Source organism: Zophobas morio, unplaced genomic scaffold (genome assembly GCF_036711695.1).
Source record: "Zophobas morio isolate AGI-343-1 ecotype UQ-CSIRO unplaced genomic scaffold, CSIRO_AGI_Zmor_V1 ptg000006l, whole genome shotgun sequence".
NCBI classification, from domain to species: Eukaryota; Metazoa; Arthropoda; class Insecta; order Coleoptera; family Tenebrionidae; genus Zophobas; species Zophobas morio.
This window is the reverse complement of record NW_026972111.1, coordinates 1,062,121-1,089,765: the sequence shown is the minus strand read 5'-3', so window position 1 is coordinate 1,089,765 and position 27,645 is coordinate 1,062,121. Positions and strand designations below refer to the sequence as shown.

The 27,645-nt window shown below is 38.2% G+C and overlaps 1 protein-coding gene, 2 long non-coding RNA genes and 1 pseudogene across 6 annotated transcripts; 2 read left to right on the top strand and 2 right to left on the bottom strand.

Moving 5' to 3' along the window:
- Positions 1-2,321: 2,321 nt before the first annotated feature.
- LOC135123282 (uncharacterized) lies at positions 2,322-3,636 on the bottom strand. The gene is made up of 3 exons (XR_010279591.1): positions 3,294-3,636; positions 3,127-3,242; positions 2,322-3,066 (listed from the first exon to the last, which is right to left on the bottom strand). It is a non-coding gene; the product is annotated as an uncharacterized LOC135123282 (long non-coding RNA).
- An 80-nt stretch (positions 3,637-3,716) lies between these two features.
- LOC135123281 (thioredoxin domain-containing protein 11) lies at positions 3,717-12,002 on the top strand. 2 transcript variants are annotated; one of them, XM_064047795.1, is made up of 10 exons: positions 3,720-4,059; positions 4,105-4,540; positions 9,783-9,959; positions 10,010-10,201; positions 10,249-10,336; positions 10,399-10,853; positions 10,909-11,133; positions 11,181-11,374; positions 11,453-11,582; positions 11,635-12,002. In XM_064047795.1, exons 1-10 carry the CDS (start codon positions 3,833-3,835, stop codon positions 11,842-11,844), a joined length of 2,334 nt encoding a protein of 777 aa, XP_063903865.1. In that variant the 5' UTR covers positions 3,720-3,832; the 3' UTR covers positions 11,845-12,002. The 2 variants fall into 2 exon arrangements, with proteins under 2 accessions (XP_063903866.1, XP_063903865.1); XM_064047796.1 differs by lacking the exon at positions 11,635-12,002 and having other exon boundaries at positions 3,717-4,059; positions 11,269-11,374; positions 11,453-11,576.
- Positions 12,003-14,865: 2,863 nt separating this feature from the next.
- Positions 14,866-22,762, bottom strand: LOC135123280 (uncharacterized). 3 transcript variants are annotated; one of them, XR_010279589.1, is made up of 4 exons: positions 18,541-18,702; positions 18,285-18,464; positions 15,338-18,084; positions 14,866-15,291 (listed from the first exon to the last, which is right to left on the bottom strand). It is a non-coding gene; the product is annotated as an uncharacterized LOC135123280 (long non-coding RNA). The 3 variants fall into 3 exon arrangements; XR_010279588.1 differs by having other exon boundaries at positions 14,866-15,271; XR_010279590.1 differs by lacking the exon at positions 14,866-15,291 and adding an exon at positions 18,709-22,762 and having other exon boundaries at positions 17,844-18,084; positions 18,541-18,622.
- Positions 22,763-23,813: 1,051 nt separating this feature from the next.
- LOC135123207 (T-complex protein 1 subunit epsilon-like) lies at positions 23,814-24,291 on the top strand (annotated as a pseudogene).
- Positions 24,292-27,645: the final 3,354 nt, after the last annotated feature.

The following is a 27,645-nucleotide window of genomic DNA, read 5'->3' as shown; positions in this document are numbered from 1 at the left end:
AAAGTTAACAAAATTTACATGAGATTAATATTTTCCACACTTTATCAACAGTTCAAACAAAGAGTTTACATTAATATGCCAAATTATATCATGATCTAAGTGATTGGTTACTTCAAAAAACAATTTACTTTGAGAGTTTAAAATATCCCGAACTGGTTACCCCAACAAAACACATAATAAACAAACATAAAAATATCCATTAATCGCTCCAAGGGAAAAAGCATCTCGATGAAGTAATCAATTAATTAGCGTTGTGAGGGCATGCCTCGATGAAGTAATCAATCTATAGCGTTGCGAGGACATGCCCCAGTGATGTAGTCACGATAACGACGATAATAAGGATGAACTATTAGCAATCTTGTGTGAAGAATTTAGAAGTGTTATAATGTAACACTTACGAATATGCATCCAGAAACTTATTCGTAATTAAACAATAAGGTGTTTTCCTGACCAAGTGAATTTCATGAAATCTTCTAGCAAGTGGTTTATTTAAATTGTGTTTGCACTAATTCACGATTAAGAAAAACTAACTTGATTGGTGAATTTACAAACAATAAAACAAATTTACAGCACAACTAATTTAAACCTAGCTCTTATCACGTGTTTACACTCACACAATCACATTTAGAATGACGCTACGCCATGCAGCTTCTCTGTCTCTACCAACCCTCTAACTAAAAAGTCCCTAGCGATACCGAGCCGCCACCTAACTCAATAATCATGCAGAACTAACCCCTAAGCGCTATTAATTGCCCGACTACCAAGCAAGCGCTTCCGTGCACCAGGTTGCCTATGTTTAACGATTTTTTTCGTGATTGATTTTTTTTTTTCAAATTCAGATTATTCAAGTGTGATTTCGCGCAGCTGTTAATTAATTTCAGCGCGAAAATTCACAAGGACAACCTTGATTTTTACGACAAGGACGATTGTTCTGATTCATACTAACATCTCCAAAAATAAATAAATTTATCGCTCGTTACAATATTATAGTAGTTCCGGTGAGAGATTGGGATTTCTTGACAGTTGACATGTAAGTTGGCAGCAACCTAACTGTCACTGTTACAAATGTAAAACTACTGAAGTTCCATTACTGAGGTTGTCTTTTCTTCTTAATATGTGTAATCATTTTTGCACAACAACACACTTAAAACATGTGTAAAATGATAAATTTGTATAGGGAAATATCGATTTTGCAATTACGCTCCGCCCGCCGGTCTGACAACCAATGAAAAATTCGTCACGATTGAGATCGAGACGGATGGGTGGGGCTTCCCTTTTGGTTTTCTTTTTTAATTACTACATCTAGTTTTCTTTGTATAACACAATTACTTACGAACAATTTCACAGGTAATTTCTGGTAGAAAAGTAAGGATTTTACAATTAACCTCCGTCCCTCGGTTTACGACGAATAAAAAAAATCATCAGAATTGGAATAGGGTGGGCGGGCGGGGCTTATACTTTGCCTTTTTTTTTAATATACATAACCATCTTTTCACAACAAGAAACTTCGAACATGGTTAAAATGGTACATTTTTGCAAGGAAATATGAATTTTGCAATTATGGGTCGGAGCCTAATTACAAAATCGTTATTTCTTTATACAAATTTTCCATTTTAAACATGTTTTAAGTTTTATGTTGTGAAAATAAGTCTACACATGTTGAAACAAAAAGGCAAAATGTCAGCCCGCCCACCCGCCCTATCTCAATTCTGATGATTTTTTTTATTCACCGTGAACCAAGGGGACGAAGCCTAACTGTAAAATACTGATTTCTTTACAAGAAATTAAAAACATGTTTTTAAGTCTCGTGTTGTCCAAATAATACTATGTGTATTAAGAAAAAAAGGCAAAATATTGCAAGAACTATTTCCGTACTTTAGTGACATTACACGATAACAAAATTTTCAAGACAACATTACAACGCCAAAAAATTAAATTATTTGACCTTGAAAAGCTCAATCCATTGTGAATGACATTTAACTTAAAATTTAGATTTCATTTGTTCCATTAAACATCTCCTTTCCAAGTATTTTTTGTTTGAGAACTTCTGCTTTGTACGAACGTTCCGTTAGATTTTTAGGGCTGTCCGTAAAATGCTAGGTAATACGTACCGTCTCAACCGCAATGAGAGAAAGTGAGATAAAAATAGTAACGTTTGAGAAGTATTGTTGTTGCGGTTTTACAAGTCTATGGAAATCCTAAAAGAGACAGATTGTATCGAGTCTTTTACATATTTCTGGTTATTTCTGTCAAATTAATTGTCAATTTGAAACTGACATTGACAACAAATTTTACTCGAAGGATAAAAAAAAGCGATTCAATCCAGATATTAATGATTTTATTTAGCTTTATCACAAAACACAATAAGTATGAATGGCAATCAATTGTAGCAACTGACCAGGAATGCTTGTACATAATAAAGGTGTTAAACATTCGTCACAATGAACCAAATATTAATATGAATCAATATGAAATATTATTACATATCACTTTATTAGTGATCCATTTCCAATTTTCTTTAAAAAGGGACACATTTGTTGAAATATTGTCTGTAACAAATCTATCACAATGTGGCCACAGTTTGTCAGAAATTGTAAAATGTTTTCATTAATAAATATAAGTTCTGAGTTAACAATGAGTAGAAAAAGTATCCTGCTGGTATTATGTGTCTAGTACTCAGTCCTTGCACCACAAAACCTCCAGACAATCCACAGCCAAATAGATGTTTCTGACCACCTAGGTCGTACCTATTTTTTATGGTGATTTTTTATCACGTTCAAAAGAAATATTGACTTTTATTTTTAAAGTTTCCAAATTTTTAACTTTTTCTTCTAAAGTTCTTATTTTTGATAAGCATTCAGAATTCTTTCGTTTCATTCTATTCAATTGTTGCTTTAAAACTTTGTTGTGGTACCTGAGATCTTTAAGTTCTTGTTTATCCTTTGAACATGTGCAAATATTAGTTTCCCTATTACCAATTTGGAATGAAGAAACGGAATTTTGATGAATGTCTTCTAAAAAAAGATTCGTTGGTTGGGTTCTAGAAATGTCAGGATCAGCATCATTCTGGAATTAGAAGAAACATATTGTAGATTATGTGAGGTACTTAGATTTTTAAATACATACGAATATAAACGGAACCGCTTGTTTATTCAGGCGAATTCTTTTTGTGCCTTTAACAAAACATTCTTTTACAAAATGTTTGGAACACAAAACAGTGCGATCGTTTACATTGGTCAGATCTAAAATAATTCTAATAAAATATTTTTTGAGGAACTCGTTTTATGAAGTACCACAAAATTTTGAAAGTGATTCAAACCATTTGTTTCTAAGATCGACTTCCGCCGGAAATTCAAAAAATGGATTCTGTGTATTACCACAAATAAAACACTTTCTTCCCATATTAATCCCTAGTTTCATTAACAACGATAATCATTCAAGCCCAAAAGTATTTTGGATTTGAAAATTGTCAAGAAAATTTCTGACAGTAGTGACAATTTAGTTCAAGAGATTGCCGTAGGTGGCGTATGCGTACGTACTCATGGATTACGCGACAACAAATTTTTTTATAGAAAACTTAAGGAAAACTGAAACGATTGACACATTTTATTACTGAAGTCGGCCATGACTAAACTTCTAAGTGGCGCCCTCTACCTCCGTCATTTTGAGTGACTGCTTGACGTTGACACCAACTGCCACTCCGTGACAGCTGACGTGTGTGACACGATGTCAAAATTCCAAATTTCTTCTTATCTCAACTAAGCCCGCGCCCGAAATAGCACCGAGTTCACGTAAAATAAAGCAAGGGTCAATGGTATGAGGTCATCTGGGTATGTCATCTCCACTACAAGAGCCAGACCTTAATACCTCGCCGACACCTGACCCAGGGACCACCGACAATAATGACCCCTCTGCTGTCTGTACAGACTCAGACAGTGACACCGACGGACCCGAGCCAGACGCACCCCGGCCCACTCTCGTGCTGAAGATGTTAAGTTTACTCAAAGAACTGAGCATCATGGCTTTGGTAGCTCTGGCGTACGCAGCCCTAACCAACGAGTAAGTCTGTCATTTTGGCGAATTCCTCAATAACAAGTTTGTTAGGAGGCCCCCGAAAGTGAGCAAGAGTCCCGCCGCCTATCCGTTCTTTCCGAGGGACTCGCACGTCACTGACTGGTACAAGGGGCAGATCACGGCGGCGATAGAGGAAGCTCGGGCTTCGGATTTGGCGTTCGTGATGTTTTACGCCCCGTGGGACGCGGAGAGCCAGAATGCGCGGAGGGAGCTGGAGCTGGCGGCCAAGTATTTGCATGAGAAGGTGGCTTTTGCGGCGGTTAATTGCTGGCAGCCGGGCAGCGAATGCAAGAGACAGTATAGTAAGGTGTACAAGTGGCCTGTGTTGATTGCGTATCCTACGCACGGGAGGGGGATCCAGTATAATGGGCCTCTGGAGGCTTTTCATATGATTAGGTTTTTGTTGAATATGTGTCAGCCTTTGGTGAGGCCGGATAAGCTGGATGATCTCATGGGCAAACATAATGTAAGTAGAGTGAGAGGTAAATTAAGTAGGTAATGATTTTATGGCATATTATGTTGTTAAGTACATGATGTTTCAACAAAATTAGAAGCCGAAGGTTCATTGTGGAAGTGAGCCACAGTTTATAAAAATTGTCATCAGTCCATGTGGGTAGTTTTTTGTTGCTTATCAGAAAATTTTGTTGCATTTTTGTTCATAAATATTTTAAAATTTGTTATAATTATTATTTACTGATCAGATTTCAAGGTTTTGTTTCAATATTTGGAGTGTTTATTTTGTTAAATGTGTTTGTGTTTTAATTACTGACAAAATTCTTGCCTTGGTTTGTAATAATTATTATGAAGGTATTAAGTACAATCTTTAAATGGCATTTTTTTTACATAGGATTTAAAAAATGATGACTCCATTTGACTTCCATGGATCTAAAAATGGCTATTTTTTTTCAATTTTTATTTGTTTTTCTTCAATTTTTGTTTTCTCTTATGTATATTCTTTTATCTCTTCTTTGTTCTTTCACATGATAGTTTCTTCTTAACACGTCGTTCAGTTACCTTTTCTTTGGGTTTGCTTCTTTCTTTCTCCATAACTTTCTTGTAGTCTTCTCCTTCTCTTGGTACTTACTTCTCTCATTTCTTCTCTTCTTTCATTTTCTTCGCCTGGTCCCCACCTCCCTGTATCTCTCCATGTTATTTATTTCATATTTTTAACGTTTCGCCTCTTTTCCTTCTTGTCCTCTCTGTGCTCCTTTTCCTATGCTCTCACAATCTTCTTCCATCGTCTTTGCGTCTCCTTTTCGCCTGTTGCCTTCTTATACCTTTACAATTGTTATCTCTTATCCTTAACGACGTTTTTCTCTAGTCATCTAGCTTTCATCTCCTCTTTTCGATCTCTTGTGTCTTTCCTATCGCATTTTCACGTTCCTCATTTTCTTCTTCCCTCTCGGTTCTCTCTACTTTCCTATTTCTAGCGTCACCCTTCCACTCCTCTCTATGTTTCTTTCCTTCTCTTCTCTTTCCTTACCTGCTTTCCTTTCTCTTCTGACATCTCTCCTCTCTCTCTTCGAAATTGTTCACACTGCCACCCTTTTCCGCTCCTCATTCTATGCTTTTTCGTCTTTTTTGTTATTCATTCTACTTCTTCCGTCCTTATAATAATTTTTGTTCTTTTCCCCTTTTTTTTTAGTTGTCTTTTTTTTTGGTCGCTTTTTTGGCTGTTTTTTGGTGCTTTGTTAAGGTTTAATTTTTTTCGTTTATTTTTTTGTTCTCTCCTTTAATCGTCCTTTTTTGTCTTTTTCTGTGTGTGTGCACTTTTGTCTCCCCTTTCTTCGTTGTCTTCTTCACACTTTATTTTGTCGCTTTTTCCATCCTTTTTTTAAAGTACTTTTTTCACCTCTTATTTTTCGCTCTTATTTTGTCGCCTTTATTGTCATTTTTGTTGACTTATATATTATTACCTTTTTTTGTTTTTTGTGCTATTTTAAATCTTTTTTTGTCGCCATTTTTTCGTTTCTTTGTGGCGTCATTTTTTTCACCTTTTTTTTGACACCTCTTTTTTTCTTAGATTGTTGTTTGTGGAGTTTTTTTGCCGCTTTTTTCGCCTTTCCTCACGCTTCTTTTTATGGACTTTGTTGTCATTAAATTTGCACCCCTTTTTGTCGCCGTGTTTATCAATTCTTTTTGTGGGTTATTTTTGTTGCTTTTTAAATTTTTTTTGTAATTTATCGTCTTTCTTTTCGCCTTTTTTTGTGAACTTTTTTCGCGTTATTGGTTGTTTTTTCGCCTTTTTTTTTTGTTTATTTGTCGCTTTTTTTCTTCTTCCTTGTTTTTACTGAACTTTTTCTTGTTGTATTGGCTTTTTACTATTTTTTGCATTTTTCCGCCCTTTTTTTGTCACTTTCCAACTTTTTTTGTGGACTTTTTTGTTTCCCTTTTTTTGGTCGTTTTTCCCCACCTTCTTTTTTGTCTTTTTTTTTGTCGTTTTTTTGGTCGTTTTTTTCGTCGTTTATTTTCCGCCCCTTTTGTGGCCCCTTGTTTTTTTACCTTTTTTTGTCGCCTTTTTTTTAAATAGTTTTTTTCTGTGTAGTTTTTGTCGCCTTTTTCGGTTTTATTTTAACGCTTTTTATGGACATTTTGTTGCTTTTTGGCCCCCCTTTTGGTCGTTTTTTTTCAGCTCTGTTTGTCGCTTATTTTTTGCCCTTGGCGCCTTTCTTCTTTTTTTTCTATAAGATTTGTTTTGTTGTTTTTTGCATTTGTCGTCTTGTTATTTTTCCTTTTCTTATCACCTTTTTAGGCCCCTGAACTTGTTATAGCTTTCTGGCCTCCCTTTTGGTCGTTTTATTTCCACCTTTCTTTGGCGCTTATTTTTTGTCTTTGTTGTCGCCTTTCTTATTTTTTTTCTCTAGGATTTTTTTTGTTGTTTTTTTTGCATTTCTCGTGTTTTTTTCCTTTTTTTTTGCCCCTTTTTCGTCTTTTATAATCCTTTTTTCGCCCTTTTTCTTGTTTGTTTCGCAATGCTTTTTTCTTTTTTAATTGTCTTTGTTGTTTTTTTTTGAAAATTTTTTTTGACATTTTTTTGTTTGCCCCTTTTTTTGGTCATTTATTTTTCGATCCTTTTTGTGGCCACTTGTCTTTAATACCTTTTTTTGTCGCTTTTTTTAACAGGTTTTTTGTTTGTGCCCTTTTTGCTTTTATTTTAACGCTTCTTTTTATGAACTTTTTGTTGCTTTGGCCTCCTTTTTAGTCGTTTTTTCCACCTTTCTTTGTCGCTTATTTTTTGCCTTTCTTGTAGTCTTTCTTTCCTCTGTTTTTTCCTGTAGGATTATTTTGTTGTTTTTTGTATTTGTCGTCTTGGGTTTTTTCTTTTTTTTTGTCACTTTTTGGGCCTTTTTTTGTTCATTTTTTATCGTTTTTTGGTGTTTTGGTTGTTTTTTCCCAACATTTCCACCATTTTTTTTCGGCTTTTCGTTTTTTTTTTCTTGTATATTTTTGTCTCTTTTTCGTCCCATTTTTCATTCCTTTTTTTCGTCTTTTAGGATCGTTTTTTCGCCTTTTTTTCTAGTTTGTTTTGCTCTGTGACGCCTTTTTTGCTTCCTTTTTTAAGTTGTATTGAGTTCTTTGTTGCCTTTTTGTTTTTTTTTTGCCGTATTTTGTAGCTTTTTTGGACGCCTTTCTTTCTTTATTTTTTTTGTTACTCCTTGTTTTTGTCGCTTTAAAAAATTTTTTTTTAGTTTCTTTGTTGCCTTCTTCGCTTTTTTGCTACTTTCCGACTTTTTTTCTCGTTTTCTGTTTTTGGTCGTTCTTTCTTTTTTTTTTGTCCTTTATTTTTAGACATTTTTTTAGCCTATTGTTTTTAATCTTTTTTGCCGCTTTTTTTTTGGAATAGTTTTTTTTCTGTGCACTTTTTGTCGTCTTTTTCGCTTTTATTTTAACGCTTCTTTTTACCTTTTTTTGGTCCCCTTTTTTGTCGTTTTTCCATCTTTCTTTGTCGCTTATTTTTTGCCTTTATTATCGCCTTTCTTTCGTTTTTCTGTAGGATTTTTTTTATTGTTTTTTGTATTTGTCGTCTTGTTTTTTCTTATTTTTTTGTCACTTCTTTGTTTCTTTTTGTAAATATTTTATTGTTTTTTGATTTTTGGTCGTTTTTCCCACGTTTTAACCGTTGTTTTAATCGTTTTTTCACCTTTTTTCGTCTCCTTTTTCGCCCCTTTTTGGTTCCGTTTTTCGTTTTTTATAATCGTTTTTCTCGCCAACTGTCTTCTAATTTGTTTTTCTCTTTTGCGTCTTTTTTTCTTGCTTCCTTTTTTAGGGCGTTTTTGTTTTTTTTGCCGTATTTTTAAACTTTTTTTTTGATCACCTTTTTTTTACCGTTTTTTTGTGACCCCTTGGTTTTGTAACCTTTTTTTTATTGTTTTTTTAATTTTCTTTGTTGCTTTTTTCGCCCTTTTTTTGACGCTATTTTTTATGGAATCTTTTGTGACTTTTTCGCCTTACTTTTGACGCTTCCTTTTATGGACTTATTCGTTGCTTTTTGCCCTTTTTTGTCATTTTTTTAGCATATTTTTAGCGTGTCTCGCCTTTTTTTGTCGTTTTATTGTCACTTTTGTTATCTTTTTTTGCTTTATTTTTCACTTTTCGGTCTTTTTTGATTTTTTTTACTTTTGTCGCCGTTTGCCGTTTTGTTGGTATTTTTTCCAACTTTCACCATTTTTGTGATTTTTTTGATCGTTTTTTTTGTTTTGTGCACTTTTTATCGTTTCTTTGCTTTTGCTTGCCGTTTGTTTGTCACCCTGCTTTTCGTCGTTTTTTTTTCTAGTTTATTTTTTGCTTTTTTTTTCATCGATTTTTTTGTTGCATTTTTCTCTTCGTTTTTTTATGACCCCTTGTTTTAGTCCAATTTTTAAATAATTTTTTCCTTTTTTTTTTGTTTTTTTGCACTACTTCTTTTGGACTCTTTTGTGGCTTTTTTTGCTTTCGTTTTGACGCTTCCGTTATGGACTTTTTCGTCCTTTTTGACCAATTTTGACGGGTTTTTTCTTTTTTGTGAACTTTTTTGTTGCCTTTTTTTCACTTTTGTCGTCGTTTGTTTGTGCTTTTTTTCGATGTTTTTCCCCACCTTTCACCATTTTTGTGATTTTTTAATCGTCTTTTTGTGCACTTTTTTATCGGTTCTTCGCTTTTTTTGTCGTTTATTAGTCACCCTGTTTTGTCCCTTTTCTTCGACCCATTTTAGTTGTTTTTTTAAACTTTTTTTCTAGTTTATTTTTCTCTTTTTTTTTCATAATGTTTTTTTTTTTTTTTTGAGTTGACATTTTGTGTTTGTCACTTTTTTAAAATCGTTTTTGTTCATTTTTTAACGCTTATTTTTATGGAATTTTGTCACTTTTTTGTTTTTTTTGTCGCTTTTTGTTTCACCTTTTTTTTGGTCGTGTTTTTTTTTGTTTTTTTCAATTTTTTTGTTCCCCACACCCTGTTTTTATTGCTTTTTCGTTTTTTTTGTGAACTTTTTCGCCACCTTTTGTTTTACTTTTGTATCCCTTTTTTATGGCCTTTTTCGTCCCCTTTTTGTTGTTTTTTTTTTCATTTTTCTTGTGTTTGCTAAAAAATGATACCGTCTCCACAAGTTCATTATGACAAACTCACTTGAAACATCCACATAACATGCTCTTTACCTCTAATTTAACAATCCACGAACACCCAGTAAACAAATACCGAAAAATCTACAACAAATTGCATTTATGCCCTTTCAGATCGTCGTATCAGCTAACATAAACGTCCTACCCGGAAGTTACGACTATGCTGTTTTCTATGCGACTGCTTTAAGGTTCCTAGAACGAGATCCCTTTAGGGACACAGTTTTTGCAGTTTTTCCGCAAAAGTACGACGACGAGGGTTCCATATTTTTACATAACTGGAATGGTACGATTGTGAGTTGCTTTCTATAGAGTGTGCTGTGTTTCTTAGGCCTAGTTTACAGAAATATGACGGAGAATGGAGTCCTGACTCGATAGCTCAATGGATCGTGATGAACTCCCACCATTTAACGGGTTGGGTCACCCCAACAGGCATGAAAAGCGTAACTCTTGCCACTTTCATGCAGCCAGGACCTACTCTGATTTTGTTTACTCCTAAAAACCCTCTCGTGAGAGAAAATGACTACTACGATATGGTATTTGATCAAACTAACATTCTCGTAGTTGTATTGTATTATTTTAGTTGAGAGAGATTGCGCATGAGTACTTTAACTGTGAAACTGAGACGTACGTTTCAACTAGGCTTAAACTAATTACAGCGGAACGAACAAGTGAGCTGTGGACACTCATTTAAATTCTTATTGTATTTTTTTTATTTTTTTTTTTGGTATAGGAAACAAAGAAAACTATTATAAATTGAAGAACAAATGTTTGAATCGCCAAACGCCTGCGCGCAGAGGCGTCATAACTAACCTTTCGAACATTTGGACCAATACGACTTTCAGAGATATATGCAATTGCGTAAGCTCCGCCCCTATCTATACACCGTGCCCAAAAAGTGACACTTCAGTCTCAGTACCTGATAAGCTATCGCCTAATCAATTGCAGAAAGCCGTACGCGAAGAAGAGTGCCATAATTTCTTATTGGCCGAGAAATACGCTCCTCCCATTTTTGAAAGGCGTGGCGTCGAGGGAGGAGCCAACGTGACAGGTCTGGCCTGCGCCACCAACTCCAGCCTGAAGTTTGTGGCCATCGACAGTCTGCGCTTTTTTCAATTCGCCGAAAGGCTGGGCCTGGATTTGTCTAAATCTGAAGACAAAAGCGGGGTGGTTGTGGTTAATGAGAAGGTAGGTTAGAGGGCGTGGTTACTTGAGGGACTTTAATCATGATTTGGCGTTGTAGATGGAAACGCATCACGTCATGGCTGCCAACATAAGTTCGGCGAATTTACGGTCATACGTGCACAACTTCACTCAGAAGACGTTGTCTCGGTCTTTGCGGTCGAAAGTGTACATAAATGCGTCTGAGCATGTTTATCCTTATTCGAATTGCTCGAAACGGGAGCAGTTTTGCTTGATGGAGCTGTCAAGTGAGAATTTTCTTTCGACTATTCTTCAGAGGAATAAGGTAGGGTTTTGCAATGTTGGCAGGTCTGGTAGATCGGACGTTTCTAGGTGGTTCTAGTGTTCTATTATTCTAAACAATGTTCGTTTTGTAATGGGATTGGGTATATGTTTTTGACAGTAGCGAAACTGTTGGTAGGAGTGGATGATATTATTTTTGCCAGGATTGACGGGGAGTCGAACTTATTACCATGGGAGTACACGATGGAGAGCTACCCCACAATATTGTTTTTACCAGCGTACGGGTAGGTACTAAAACCAGTTTAGTTTCTTTAGTTGAATGGGTTGGTAACACATTTTCACCATTTTTTTTTGTGTTGTAGGAAATCCGAATCGCGGACTTTTCCCAAAAACCTCCCCATAACGGTGCCAAATCTCATCGGCTTTATCCTTACGAACGTAGAGCCCGTACTTAAACTAAAAACCATGTGGTCCATTTGTTGCCAAACTAAGGTGAGTGTTCAGTGTTGCCAACTAGAGGCGTAAAATTACGATTGACGTGAAGTTCGCAGCTGAGAAAGCTCAGTGTTTGGCGTCGCTGCGTATGGAGACGTTGTCCATTATTGGAAGGACGTTGAGGGAGTGGAGAATTTCGGCGCAGAAGCAGAAGATCTTGTACAAGTTGCAGGTGCTTAAGCATCTGCATTTGTTGTTTGCTCATTCTCCAGAAGATCATGTACAGATTAGGACTTATTTGAATAAACTAAGAGGTTGATGTTAAGGGCCAAAGACGTGTCAAGGTGAATCACCAAGTGCACTTAGAAGAAATCTACATTCCGAATTGATGTATTTTGGGATGTCTACTCTTAATTATCTTTTTTGTTTTGCATGATGTCTGTGATATAATTTAATAAAGAAGATTTACAAGTAGAAGCGGGCTTTTATTATTTTTTAAGGATTGTGATATCTTAACGGCAGTATTTAGGTTTATTTTAAAAATACTGTACCCCGACTTCTATTCTAAATTTGCGTCCTTTGTGTAGATGGCGCGACCGCTGCTCGACAAGGAACCGCGCACTCCGCTTCCGCCACGTGTTTGTGTGTTATTTACTTCAATTCCATTTAAATGTGCAATTTCTATGACTAGTATTAAACTACAACCCAATAAGTGTTAAAGTTTCAAAAAGAACAATAAACAACATTTAAACAGCAAAGAATTCTTCTCTGAGATTAAGAGGTCTATTTTGTAACTCTTAACGATCTCGCTAGAGCATCGTTAACTTACGATAATCGTTCCCATAACGATTTTGGGTATGATGGCGATTTTGTAACATCTATCGTCTCGTTACATAGCGATCGTATCGTTAGAATGTCATCGTTCCGGAACGATAGGTTTCAGCTCACCGTTAGAAGTGTCAGAACACGTTAGAAAAGTATTTATACAATGAAGAGGAACGTTTTGGTGCAAATATGGGTAGAGAAGGTAAATGTAAGTAATTAATGTATGTTTGGACTAGGTTGATAACTTATTATATATTTTTTTTACTGCAGAGACAGAATGAGAAATTTGTCTCGGGTCTTAAGAGATGTAAACGACCCCTTGATCGTTCGAGAAGAAACCTTTAGGAAGACCTACCAACTGTAATGGGAAGCGGCGAGAGATACATTTCCAGAAATACTGCCGCAGAGTTCTGTATTATTCACCAGAAGTTGCAGGAAAAATTATATACTCATGTGCTATTTCACACAACATCTTACGCATAAGAAATATCGAAAATGACGAGATCAATATTGTCTATGACAAGGAGAACGATAATAATGAAGAACTTGAATATGAAGAACACAATTTACTACATGAATGGCATATCACAAGAAATAATTTAATAATACAGCATTTTCACTAATGTATTTATTATTTTTTTTACAACATAATGAAATTATTAAACAGTTCCTCTTTCATATAGTCTTAAATTTCTGGCCTTCTTTCAAACATTGAATTTCCAATCTACAAATCTCGGGAACACACAGTGACGTTTACTTACCAGGCAGTACATTGTAATTAGAGTGCCCTATGTTATATTCTTGGTGTACTAAAAAACACAGAGGTTATGGTTTATTGTGTAACAGTATTTATAAAGATTAAACATCTCAGTTCTCATAATTGATTGGTCATGACTAAACAAGATGTTCACTTTGTCTTAAACAAAGTGTTGATGTAAGCAGAATAATTGCTAATAGTTGTACGATAAATTATAGTGAAGTACACATTTTTAAAAAGAGTGTTCGGGCGATTAATTAATTACACATACCTCTCTGAACTGCTGAACACTTTTTTGTGGTCCTCCCACAGAATTTAGTTTTGCTACCAACCCTTCCCATATCTTTTCTAAAAGATCTGGCTTGTCCGCTACGAACTTTTGGGCCCTAAAATCTACATTACCTTCTAACTCCTCCACATACAACTCATGTTGCTGTTGGGTAATACGCTGGGCCCTTTTACGTTTTTCCATTGCTGCCATGAACGTATTGTAAACTGAATTTCGTGTTAGTGTGATTATTTTGATGTTTTTCTTTTATAATTATTGTTTACTTACATGTTATAAGTTCACAAATTTGTCCAAACTTCAATCAGTAGCAAAACAAATGTCACATGTCACAACAGAGAACAACGTAATCTAGACGCTACACAAATTTAAATACTACCCATTTTAAAAACATTAGATTCATCGTTCCGCTAACGATTTCAAAGCTTTACGATTACGATAGTGTTTATAAAATTGGAAATTTGTACAATCTCGCTAAACTGATTTTACGATTGCTCCTAACGATTATCGTTTGGGAACGAGATCGTTCCGGAGCGATAAATTACAAAATAGGGTCTATTTTGTAATTTATCGCTCCGGAACGATCTCGTTCCCAAACGATAATCGTTAGAAGCAATCGTAAAATCAGGTTAGCGAGATTGTACAAATTTCCAATTTTATAAACACTATCGTAATCGTAAAGCTTTGAAATCGTTAGCGGAACGATGAATCTAATGTTTTTAGAATCGGTAGTATTTAAATTTGTGTAGCCTCTAGATTACGTTGTTCTCTGTTGTGACATGTGACATTTGTTTTGCTACTGATTGAAGTTTGGACAAATTTGTGAACTTATAACATGTAAGTAAACAATAATTATAAAAGAAAAACATCAAAATAATCACACTAACACGAAATTCAGTTTACAATACGTTCACGGGAGCAATGGAAAAACGTAAAAGGACCCAGCGTATTACCCAAGAGTAACATGAGTTGTATGTGGAGGAGTTAGAAGGTAATGTAGATTTTAGGGCCCAAAAGTTCGTAGCGGACAAGCCAGATCTTTTAGAAAAGATTTGGGAAGGGTTGATAGCAAAACTAAATTCTGTGGGAGGACCACAAAAAAGTTTTCAGCAGTTCAGAGAGGTATGTGTAATTAATGAATCTCCCGAACACTCTTTTTAAAAATGTGTACTTTACTATAATTTATCGTACAACTATTAGCAATTATTCTGCTTACATCAACACTTTGGTTATGACAAAGTGAACATCTTGTTTAGTCATGACCAATCAATTATGAGAACTGAGATGTTTAATCTTTATAAATACTGTTACACAATAAACCATAACCTCTGTGTTTTTTAGTACACCAAGAATATAACATAGGGCACTCTAATTACAATGTACTGCCTGGTAAGTAAACGTCACTGTGTGTTCCAGAGATTTGTAGATTGGAAATTCAATGTTTGAAAGAAGGCCAGAAATTTAAGACTATGTGAAAGAGGAACTGTTTAATAATTTCATTATGTTGTAAAAAAAATAATAAATACATTATTGAAAATGCTGTATTATTAAATTATTTCTTGTGATATGCCATTCATGTAGTAAATTGTGTTCTTCATATTCAAGTTCTTCATTATTATCGTTCTCCTTGTCATAGACAATGTTGATCTCGTCATTTTCGATATTTCTTATGCGTAAGATTGTGTGAAACAGCACATGAGTATGTAATTTTTCCTGCAACTTCTGGTGAATAATACAGAACTCTGCGGCAGTATTTCTGGAAATGTATCTCTCGCCGCTTCCCATTATAGTTGGTAGGTCTTCCTAAAGGTTTCTTCTCGAACGATCAAGGGGTCGTTTACATCTCTTAAGACCCGAGACAAATTTCTCATTCTGTCTCTGCAGTAAAAAAAATATACCTATAATAAGTTATCAACCTAATCCAAACATACATTAATTACTTACATTTACCTTCTCTACCCATATTTGCACCAAAACGTTCCTCTTCATTGTATAAATACTTTTCTAACGTATTCTGACACTTGTAACGGTGAGCTGAAACCTATCGTTCCGGAACGATGACATTCTAACGATACGATCGCTATGTAACGAGACGATAGATGTTACAAAATCGCTATCAGTCCCAAAATCGTTATGGGAACGATTATCGTAAGTTAACGATGGTCTAGCGAGATCGTTAAGAGTTACAAAATAGACCTCTTATTCAGCCGCATTGTGGGCCATCGTTTTACATTCACCCAAACAAACACAAGAAACATAGGCAATCTGGAGGTTCAAAATGGCGTCGTTAAAAAAAATGCGACAAAAATATGTCTGCCAGAAATGTGATCAATCCTGTTGCGTTGTGCAAATAATGGTCTAAATCAAAGAAATAAAATGCACGTCCCACATGACCCACAATGTTGTTAATTTGTTCAATAAGATTTTACAGTTCAAACATGTGCTCGGTTTAAAAAAAATGTAAATTTAAAATGTAGCTTATATGACACGTTCGTAGATTTTAAAGTCCCTAGATAACCAAAGTACCGCAATTGAATGTTTCAATGTGTTAGAGAGAGAACGTGTATTTCGGACACAATATGGCGACCGACAAACGTCAATGTTAATTGTCAAACGCCGTTTGTGTTTTTTGCAAAGTTGTTTGTGTTTTTTGTAAAGTTGTTTGTGTTTTTTTGTTGTGTTTTATGACTTTTATTTTAAAATGCCAAGTTGTTGTGTTCCTTTGTGTGGAAATAAAAGCCGATTGTTTCGTCTTCCAACAGGTAGGTTACAACCACGGCCAACTGTATTAATACATATATATATATTAATACAGTTGGCCGTGGTTACAACTGAGTTTTCAATTGAGTTTTCTCAACTAATTTAAATTGTTGCAGGTGTTAGTAATAGGGCTAGACTAGAAGAGAGATGTGGGAGAATTTAATAGGCCGGGACGATTTGAAAGACAACTCCAGAGTTTGCGAAGTAATTTGTTTAAAGCTTGAATATGTAATTGCACAATGTTAAATGCTATTTACTTTTAGTTACAACAATTTGAAGCAAAGCGAGCAGATGGAAGGAAACTATTGCGGCCGAAATTTTGTTAATAAACTGATATTGCAAGGTTTCTCATCTATATTTTTTACTCACCCCTTATGTTTATCAATGGCATTTAAGTGCATTGAACAAATAACGCTTAAACATAAATAAATGTTTATTTGAAAAAAATCTACATTTACGCTTTGTACGCAAGTATCGAGTCCGTTAATTTTTATTTATTTATTTTGAATTTGGCGCGGACACAATATGGCGCCCAATTGCGGTACTTTATCTATCTAGTGACTTTAGTAGATTTACCATAGCAGCGCCATCTATTGATTACTTACTCAACCCAGTCGAAAGGTATCGACATCTGTTAGAATCATTTGGAGTTAACAGATAATTGTGACTGTCAAATAATAACAGACAAATAATTAGCAATAAATTAAAATTGCGACTATAATTTGAGATTTAAACTATCCTATCTCTCAAGTTGGATCGAACTGCACATGGTGTGCGAGTTTTATTATAATCGGTTAAGTGGTTTAGGAGTCCATTGAGGACAAACATTGTGACACGAGATTTATATATATTAAGATAGATACCACCATGCTGTGTTCTTTCCCTAGCAGAGCCTGTGACGACATCCTCCTGTCACACATCTCTCTCGTGCATGGAGGGATTACAATGAAGCTATCCTTGCCTGATCACTATTTGAATTTTGCGCGCCTAAATTTTAGGAAGTATGTCTGAACTAACTTCATACGAAAGATGTTGACAGCTTGATTTTATAAATAATTCACAGTAGATAATGAAAGGAATAGTAAATTATTGGGCAGCAATTGTGATCATTTATGATTACATCACTTAAAATAGGATCTTTGTTCTAAATTCTAAAATTGTTTTTTGTACAACAACTCGAAAGAGAGGTTAGAAGAAACATCTGTCAAAAGCAATTTGTTGCGCTGGTGCGGTACAAGGATGGAAGTGAAATAGACATATACAGATGAAATGCATATAACAAAGATGAAGATGTGGTGATCACAGAAGGATAGCATTATACTACTCCTCTTGACGTAGAAAACGACAACAGATAGCTTCATGTCTAGTCACAGCTTTCAGTTTGAGTATTGGTATCTATTTATTATATGATCTAAGGTTTTACCATCTACTTGATATTCCTAACATATATATTAAATTTAACAACAATTGATTATATAAATTCGTAGATTATCTGTCTAACAAAACTTAACACAGACGACAAACGGCAGATGGCAAGTAGATAAATAGACAGACAGGCTCTAGAGGCCATGGGAAACGTCAAAAAAATATGAAAGTAGCCAGTACCCTGGCGTAGTAAAAAGAGGCCAGTAAGGTATCCTTTTTTTTGTACGTACATAAGCATATTTTAACAAAATTAGATATCCATAAATCCAGTTTATCGACTTTATACGTGGTGATAATATACCAAGTAATTACAAGTACCTAATCTAAGAAACGTATTCTTTTGACGAATAAGTTTGGCGAATAACTTCAGGACAGGCAGGACGATTTTCCGAAGGACTGAATTTCTTCTAAACGCCTTGAAACAGATCATCGATATCTAAAGGATGGTCCGTCCATCAATTGTTAGGACTGAGGGGTACTTGGCCTTATTTTCTGGTACTTAAAGGCTGTTAAAAAAAGTGTAAACATAGTATAATTACCACAATTATATTTATTTCTATTAAACTGCGGATCAAAAGTTAAGAACATTGATGAAAGACTTAAATTAAATTAATTACGATATCCCTAACTTTTGACGCACTGTTTATTATTAAAAAACGTGAGTTCAAAAAAATGAAAAAAAAAAAAATTATAGATTAATACTTACGCCTCGCAGTAAGCCAAGAGCGTGGTAAACTAGCATAGACAATAATGCTTCACTCTGGAGATTGTAATATTGCTATCTAGATGTACTCGAAAGCTTTGAAACAAATCCTTAGTTGCTCGGATTTGGTTTTTTTCTGGAACTTTAGTCCGCCGCTGATGAAGTATGAGTATATAATGTATTCTGTAATAACACAAATAGATTCATTATTATTTAAAGAATGCAGGCAGAAAGAAGACGTTAAATAGTTTCCACTTACATGTTGTACGAAGTCAACAGCACAATAAACACAGAGAATGCTTCATTTTGAAGATTTTACCATTGTTGTCGAATGTTGGTTTCTGAATTTGTTCGGCCCCAACCATGAATATGAAAACAGACACACCTGACTTATCTGTCGCTAATGATTAAGAATGGGGTCACTCACCGGGGGCTCTCCACCCCCTAGTCGACTCCTTGTTGATCAGCGGTTCCAACTCACGGCGTTGTCTTCGGCGCTCGATCTCCTGGTGATGTCGAGTTATCTGAAATCGCCCTAGCCGTACAGTTTGGGATGTACTGCCCGCCCACAGCCCCCTCAGAAGGAGCACTGTCACGGCCAAAGTGGAGAGGACACCTCCATGTCTATACGTCACTATGTTCCCTCCAGAAACCGGGTTAATCTCCCAACCTAACCAGTAAACGTATTCTCTGTGGCATTCGGTTGCTACCACCGCGACCACAACCTCCTTCACGGGTTTCGCCAGCCTGCTGTGTCAATGGCCAAAGGCGCCCTACCTGAATACGCCCTCATATCACTCAACCCGAGTCCGGCCCTGTCAAACCATCACAACACAGCTGGGTCTTCACGTCCACCGCTTCTCACGGACTCTGACTAACTTGGACTAAAGTGCACCCTCGGTATTTGAGATGTGTGGGTTAATAATTAAAACTGATTGGTTTTTTCGTGTTTAAGACCTGCACTAAAAATTTCGATTACAAGAGGGACAAAATATGTCTAGTATGCAGGATTCTTAAGAAAAAAAACTATCACCCTAAGTCGATTTTCCTCGTTTATAAGCTAGAATAAATTTGGAAAGAAAATTGTGCCAAAGCAACCCGAGTGATGCCGCTTTAAATATTCGACCGTTCATGGCCGTTTTGCGAAGCTGTGTGAAGTAGTGGTTCGTGACTGTCTGATGTGGTGAGGCGATTATTATTATTATGATTATTATTATTATTAGTGGAAATTGGCCAACAGATTTTACGTCCAGTTGTTAATATTAGGAGTATCTATCACAATCAAGTAACTACAAGTTATTACTTGTCCGTATTGTCGGAGATAGATTTTCTAGTATAACAATGACTCTCTTTAATGATCATATATATTTTAATATTCCTCTAAACTGACGTATGTTGGTGTAAAAGATGTCAATATCAGTAGAAGAAAAAATATTGATCATCTGAGATAAGGGTGACATTTCCAGGATAATAGTTTGTGCCGTTTCATGATGTAGTAAACAAAATTTCCTAATGTTAAAACTGGAAATGTTGAAAGAGATGATAGAAGTTTGACAATAATCATAATAATAATAATAATCAAATCAATTAAATTAATGTGATTAATGCATATTATTACTTGGTCTCAACTCTCAACGTCCAGTTCTGTTTTCTGGATGCCCGCAAATTCGAACAACAATTGTACGGTCTTCTTAAGAAAAAGGGCCACAATCAGCACAATCAGTCTGTATGTTGCCGATCACACTTTCAGGACGCACGAAAACGACTCAGTTTATTGTTATCCCAGAAGACGTGAATTCGAAAACCCTTCTTGGGGCCGATTTCCTACAGAAATCAAGAATGGTCATCAACTATGGGAGCCAAAGGTGACATTATGCAGGAAATCGCCACGAGTGTTACGGGCTTATCTCGAAGGAGGAAACACCAGGTCCTATCGAGCTCGCTTTCCACTAGTTAAAAACAACCCCACCTAACGCCAACATTTTGAAGGAGAACCGCATTCATAGTTCATAGTTCATAGAGAACCGCCCTCAGGAAGTCGCTAGCCCGATGGATATGTAGGTAAGCGAAGAAAAATGTTGCTGCCTCGGTGGGAATCGATGCCCACGCCCCCCGCTTGCCGGGCAAGTATCCTAACCACTAAACCACCAGGCCGCTTATCTTTCTTCGCTTATTACTACTTACTATTGTGCCGCCACAGTACTCTCGCCTTCGAGGGCCTGAAGAAAGCGTTCACAACGGCGCCGGGCTTCACCCTCCGAGTGCTACACAGGGGAGAGGGAATAAATGAGCAGCCTGTAGAATACGCAAGTCGCCTCCTCACGCCCCCTGAAAGAGAAGCCGTGGTCCTTGTCTGGGTAGTAAATAACTTTCGCGGATACCTGGAAAAAATGCCCCCCCATAGTTGTTACTGATCATCAGCCGTTGCGTTGGCTAATGAGCCTAAAGTCTCCGAGTGCACGACTGACTCGATGGTCCCTCCAACTCCAGCCGTACAACTTAACGATCGAATACTCACTAGGGAAAGCCAACGTAGTCGCCGACACCCTGTCACGGCTACCAGGAGTTTAGTCGACCGAAGAGTACCACGTCGGACTGGTTTCGATAGAAGTGCCGCGAGAAAAACCCGAAATTCTCCGACAAAAACAATTCGAAGACCCGGAGGTAAAGAAAATTATTGATGCCTACGAACACGGGACCCCAGAAGTAGTACCCGCTAATGAGCGCAAGAAAATTTTGCAAGAATATCACATTTCACCAACAGCAGGTCATTATGGGCTAGACCACACCCATCATAAGGTTTCCCGGAAATTTTATTGACCCGGATTAAAACGAGATATTCGGGAGTACATCCAACACTGTTGCTCGTCAACGCTATAAAGCCAGTAACTAACGACCCGCTGCTTTACTTTAAACTCCGATACTGCAATAACGTTTTCCACGGATTTATCTAGACCCCTTCCCCGTGGCCCACAGGAAGAGAAATGGATACTCATCCTGGAAGACTGCGCGTCCAGAAGGGTTGAATTATTTCCACTACAACACGCCACTTCGGAAGCATGCGCCTGGACTTTAGGGAATGAAGTGTGCTTACGCTATGAGCTTCCGCGGAAAATCATTTCTGTTAATGGTACCCAGTGGCAGAATATGACTTTGTTTTAACATCGCACAAAGTCTGACTCCCGTATATCACTGAGCTGCGAATATGGTTGAGAGAAAGAACCGGGATTTAAAAACCCAACTAGCAATCCTCGTTGGGGAAATGAACCAAAAGATGGACTGAAGAAATAAAGAAATGGCTTGTCAAACCGCTATTAAACACTTAGACAAAATAGCTAAACTCTTCTCGGTGTCTGATGAAAATACTGAGCCTTTGATTAAAGTGGTAAAGACAACGCTGGGTTCGAAAATTATCAACAAGTGTCATAGGCAGATGGCCGCAATGACCGCGAACGCGATTCTGGCGGTCACGGATTTGGCGCACAAGGATGTGAATTTTGAGCTTATTAAAGTGGAAGGAAAAGTTGGGGGAAGACTGGAAGTGACTGTTCTTGTGGATGGTGTTGTTACTGGCAAGACCATGACTCATCCTCAGATGCCTAAAGAACTGAAAGATGTTATGTTCGCGATCTTGACATGTCCATTTGAACCGCCAAAACCCAAATCGTCCCCCGTTTCGAAGAACTAAGCCCAGATAAACTCTGTGTGTGGTCAGAAGCTTGGTTCAGGAAACTAGAGTTGCGTACGGTGGCGTCGCCCCCGAAATCGCTTGCAGTTTGGCGGTGGTGGCGCAAGCCGATCAGTTGGCTTCATTGGAACAGTCTGCGTTCAGAGGGTTCGTTGAGGCTTTGGAGAGCATTCCGCTCGCCGAGAATAGCGGATGTCGGCTACTCATGTATTGGCAGATGTGAAGGCGAAGCAAGTGGCCACTGGAGATGCGGCTTTAGGTATTGATTGTATGGCAACTGGAAATATGAACATGAGGGAACAACATGTTATTGAATCTCTGAAGTCGAAGAGGCAGCAACTATTGCTGGCGACGCAGTTGGCGAAGATGATTTTGAGGATTGTGTAACGAAGCAAATTTACGCGGGCCGGAAACCGTGACGTCTACCGCGAGAGTCGGGGGTAAATCCGCGATCGCTGCGCCGCCGCGGCTAAAAAGCCTCAAAGGGTAAAAAAGTGCTGTGGCTGTTTTTAAAGTAAAAGTAATTTTGAAGTGCAGTTGACCCTCCGACCATCGTAAGTAACTTTTTGGGTCGTCTGCCTGTTTAAGCACCAGTTTTTGAATCTCCGCCCCCGAGGGAAAAACCGTACCACCGTCACCGGTTTTTTATGTCGTCGTCGTCACAAGTCGGAGCCGTCGTGCACGCGTCGTGTACCGCCACCGCGCTTCCCTTCCGGGTCGCCGTACCGTCCTCGCGCGATGTCCAGGCTTTAAGGTCGCCGCCCCCAAGTGCAGGAGGAACCCGTCCTGAAGGAAGTCGCCGCCCGGGAGGAACGGCCGCGCCGGACGTTTTATTCTTTTTCTTTTGTGAAACCGTTTTGTATTTATTTTATTTAAGATTAGCCGTAAGTTTTATTATTTTAGCCGTGTAGCTGGTGGCAGGGAATAAACCGGATTATTATTTAAAATATTGCTTGTGGTTTTATTTTACTCTCTCATTTTCGCGGGCGCTCACCACCTGAGATCCGGCTTGAGAGCAGCACCGGCGCTCCCTCCCCCGGAGAGGGAGCTGGCGCCCGAGCGATCGTCGTTCGTGACTGAAGGCGCCACCCCTGGCGGCGTGAAGGTCGCCACATAAGCTTAGGTCGGCCAGACGTGTTTCTTAAATAAGCCACACTAGTCGGTCCAAGGTTTGGCACCCAGGTACGCCGTGACCACACGTTATCGGCAAAATTCCGGACCGTCCGTCAGCCAGTTGAGTCGAGAGAAGTTATTTTATAATCACTGTAATAGTTAGTGGTCTAAATCTGAGTTAGTAAGAAATAAATTGTTGAGCTAATTTTAATCACCCGTTCAACGTAGGCAACACTGGTGTCGGACGTGAAATGTGAAATTAATAACCGACTTTACGACGATTTCCGGGTAGTTTGGACAACAATTTTAAAGATTTATGCCTATCGAGACTAGAGCTCGGACTTCAGCAATGGAGGAAATGAACCAAAAGATGGACTCAAGAAATAAAGAAATAGCTTGTCAAACCGCTGTTAAACACTTAGACAAAATAGCTGAACTCCTTTCGGTGTCTCCTGAAAATACTGAGCCTTTGATTAAGGTGCAAATACAACGCTGGGTTCGAAAATTATCAACAAGTGTCATAGGCAGATGGCCGAAATTACCGTGAAGGCGATTCTGGCTGTCGCGGATTTGGCGCAGAAGAATGTGAATTTTGAGCTTATTAAAGTGGAAGGAAAAGTTGGGGGAACACTGGAAGTTACTGTTGTTGTGAATGGTGTTGTTATTGACAAGACCATGACTCATCCTCAGCTGCCTAAAGAACTGAAAGATGTTAAGTTGGCGATCTTGACATGTCCATTTCAACTGCTAAAACCCAAATCGTCCCCCGTTTCGAAGAACTAAGCCCAGATAAACTAAGCAGCGCTGGTTTAGTCAGCGAACTGTCCTTCGGTACCACCAAGGATCGCATGATGGTAATCGAGGATTGTTCAAACTCTGGCGCCGTCACCATCCTGGTGCGTGGCGGCAATCAGATGCTGGTCGCCGAGACTAAACGCAGTCGCCACGACGCTCTGTGTGTACGGTGGCGTCGCCGCCGAGATCGCCTGCAGTTTGGCGGTGGCGGCGCAAGCCGATCAGTTGGCTTCATTGGAACAGTCTGCGTTCAGAGGGTTCGTTGAGGCTTTGGAGAGCATTCCGCTGGCTCTCGCCGAGAATAGCGGAATGTCGGCTATTCATGTGTTGGGAGAGGTGAAGGCGAAGCAAGTGGCCACTGGAGATGCGGCTTTAGGTATTGATTATTATTATTATTGTTATTATTATTATTGAAAACGTTGGGCAGAGGCAGAGCCTATTATGCCCATTCGCCGAAAACAATTTTCCAGTAACTACAATTTATTACTGCTTCCCACATAGGAAGAGTTCCGGTGTCAGATGGGTGTTAAGATGACTGGTACAAATATATACCCAGTTTGTTTTTAAAGGAAGCAGTTGTAGTTGCTTCGACGATTTCTACGGCTAAGCCGTTCCAGATCTGGAAGACTCGGTTGGTCAGAAAATTTTGACGCCATTTAGTTTTGTAATTTTCATGGTATAATTTCAACGAGTGTCCCCGGAGGCGGGAAATATCCGACAGAACAAAGATGTCGGCAAGGCTAAAACTAAATTTATTGGAGAGGATGTTATAAGTACAAACCAAATCATTGAAGAGACGCCGTTTTTCGAGGGTAGGGAGTTTCAGTGTCGAAAGTCTATCTTCATAAGATTTATTTTTGAGAGATTGGCCAAATTTAGAGAAACGACGCTGGACTTTCTCAATTAATTGCTTATCTTTTACTAGGGCAGGAGACCAGATTACACTCGCGTATTCTACGATAGGACGAATGTACGATACAAAAAGTGTTTTTAACAGAACTTCGTCCGGATTGGTAAACGTCTTTTGCAACAGATAACTTCTGACATTGGCTTTTTTTACAATGTGAACGGTATGCTCCGAAAAAGATAGCTCTTTGTCAAGTATGACACCTAAATCGTTGATTGTATGGCAACTGGAAATATGAACATGAGGGAACAACATGTTATTGAATCTCCGAAATCGAAGAGGCAGCAACTGTTGCTAGCAACGCAGTTGGCGAAGATGATTTTGAGGATTGTGTAACGAAGCGAATTTACGCGGGCCGGAAACCGTGACGCCTACCGCGAGAGCCGGGGTTAAATCCGCGATCGCTGCGCCGCCGCGGCTAAAGAAGCCTCAAAGGGTGAAGAAGTGCTGTGGCTGCTTTAAAGTAAAAGTGATTTTGAAGTGCAGTCTGACCCTCCGACCACCATAAGTAACTTTTTGGGTCGTCTGGCCGTTTAAGCACCGGTTTTTGAATCGCCTACCACCGTCACCGGTTTTTTATGTCGTCGCCGTCATAAGTCGGAACCGTCGTGCACGCGTTGTGTACCGTCACCGCGCTCCCCTCCCGGGTCGCCGTACCGTCCTCGTACGATGTCCAGGCTTCAAAGTCGCCGCCCCCAAGTCCAGGAGGAACCCGTCCTGAAGGAAGTCGCCGCCCAGGAGGAACGACCGTGCCGGACGTTTTATTCTTTTTCTTTGGAAAACCGTTTTGTATTTATTTTATTTAAGATTAGCCGTAAGTTTTATTATTTTAGCCGTGTAGCTGGTGGCAGGGAATAAACCGGATTATTATTTAAAATATTCTTTGCCGTTTTATTTTATTCTCTCATTTTCGAGGGCGCTCACCACCTGAGATCCGTGTCTCCGGTTTGAGAGCAACCCCGGCGCTTTCTCCCTCGGAGAGGGAGCTGGCGCCTGAGCGATCGCCGTTCCTGACCGAAGGCGCCACTCCCGGCGGCGTGAAGGTCGCCACATAAGCTTAGGTCGGCCAGACGTGTTTCTTAAATAAGCCACACTGGTCGGTCCAAGGTTTGGCACCCAGGTACGCCGTCACCACACGTTATCGGCGAGATTTCGGTCCGTCCGCCCGTCACATCGGAATTTCGTCGCAATTGATGATGTAAGGGCATCGAATGATGCGCAAGGGCTTTAATAATGCGGACTCTTCGAGAACGATTACTATTCAGCCAGTTGAGTCAAGAGAAGTTGCGCCGGAATTATTTTATAATCGCTGTAATAATAGTTAGTCGTGTAAATTCGACTTAGTTAGAAATAAATTGTTGACGCAGTTTTAATCACCCGTTCAACGTTATTAACACTGGTGTCGGAAGTGAGATAATAAAATAACCGGTTTTACGACGATTTCCGGGCAGTTTGGACAACAATTCTGAAGATTTATGCCTATCGAGACTAGAGGTCGGACTTCAGCAATGGAGGAAATGAACCAAAGATGGACGCAAATTTCTTGGTTCAATTGGCTTGTTAAACCGCTGTTAAACACTTAGACAAAATAGCTGAACTCTTCTCGGTGTCTGCTGAAAATACTGAGCCTTTGATTAAAGTGGCAAAGACAACGCTGGGTTCGAAAATTATCAACAAGTGTCATAGGCAGATGGCCGGATTTGGCGCACAAGGCTGCGAATTTTGAGCTTATTAAAGTGGAAGGAAAAGTTGAGGGAAGACTGGAAGATACTGTTCTTGTGAATGGTGTTGTTATTGACAAGACCATGAGTCATCCTCACATGCCTAAAGAACTGAAAGATGTTAAGTTGGCGATCTTGACATGTCCATTTGAATCACCCGTTCAACGTAATACAATTGATTTCGGTGCCGAATGTTACCAAGCATTCGACAACTTTCTCGTGGCCATTTTGGCCAGCTATGTGAAGTGAAATTTGACAGATTTTGGAACACGGAATACTTTGTCATCTACTTCACATTCTTGCCTTCTCCAATCAAGATGAGCTTTTCATCGGGACAAAGCTGGATTACTTTTTCGACGTTTTCATGTTCACGTAATAATAACAGTGGACACTTGTCCGTTAACCATAACAGTTGATCAACTATCTTTTCGATATTTGTTTTATCAATAGGTCTGACTGTAGGTAGGTATTTTTTTTCTTGCTTTATTTACTTTATTTAATTCTTGAAAGTCAATCATGTTTTTTACATTTCCAACAGCACCCCCAGGGGCGGCTGGTCAGGGGCGGCAGGGTCGGCCACGCCGTACCAGTCAGTTTAAAATACTTAGTAAACGTTGAAATTAGAAAATAAAAAAAGAAATGAAGTTTGAATGTACGTTAGGATAGATCATATATATTAAAAATATATTTTATTATATTGTAGGTACAAAACAAAGCATTTGTTGCTCATTTTAAATGCTGATAAAGACGCTTTGCCGGCGAGATTTCGGCACGCCGTACCCAGGAATGCATAATGCTCGATGTTTCGACTTCGTAGCAGCTTACGGTTTCATCGTTCTCTTTGTCTACTACACTGTAGTAGACAAAGACCTGGCGGAACGTATGTTGCGCCAGGTCCGGCGAAATCCTCCTTCGCCGTACCCAGCAACGCGAATTTAGTTTTTAAAACGCTTGATATTTAAGATAGCTAACAAAACTACAAAACAATAAAGGCTTCGATGTTCTTCAGTGCATACTATTTTTTTTTAATAATAATTGTCGATTTAATACATTTTCCTGTGTATGAATAATAAACGAAAAAAATTACATTAAATTATCTAAAATTTTATTTTTCGTACATAACTTAGCTACAACATAAAT

Coding starts and splice junctions, on each gene's coding strand:
- LOC135123281 (XM_064047795.1), top strand. CDS start 3,833: ATGTCATCTCCACTACAAGAGCCAGACCTTAATACCTCGCCGACACCT. Junction 4,541..9,782: donor ATCTCATGGGCAAACATAAT/GTAAGTAGAGTG, acceptor ATGCCCTTTCAG/ATCGTCGTATCAGCTAACAT. Junction 10,202..10,248: donor AAAATGACTACTACGATATG/GTATTTGATCAA, acceptor GTATTATTTTAG/TTGAGAGAGATTGCGCATGA.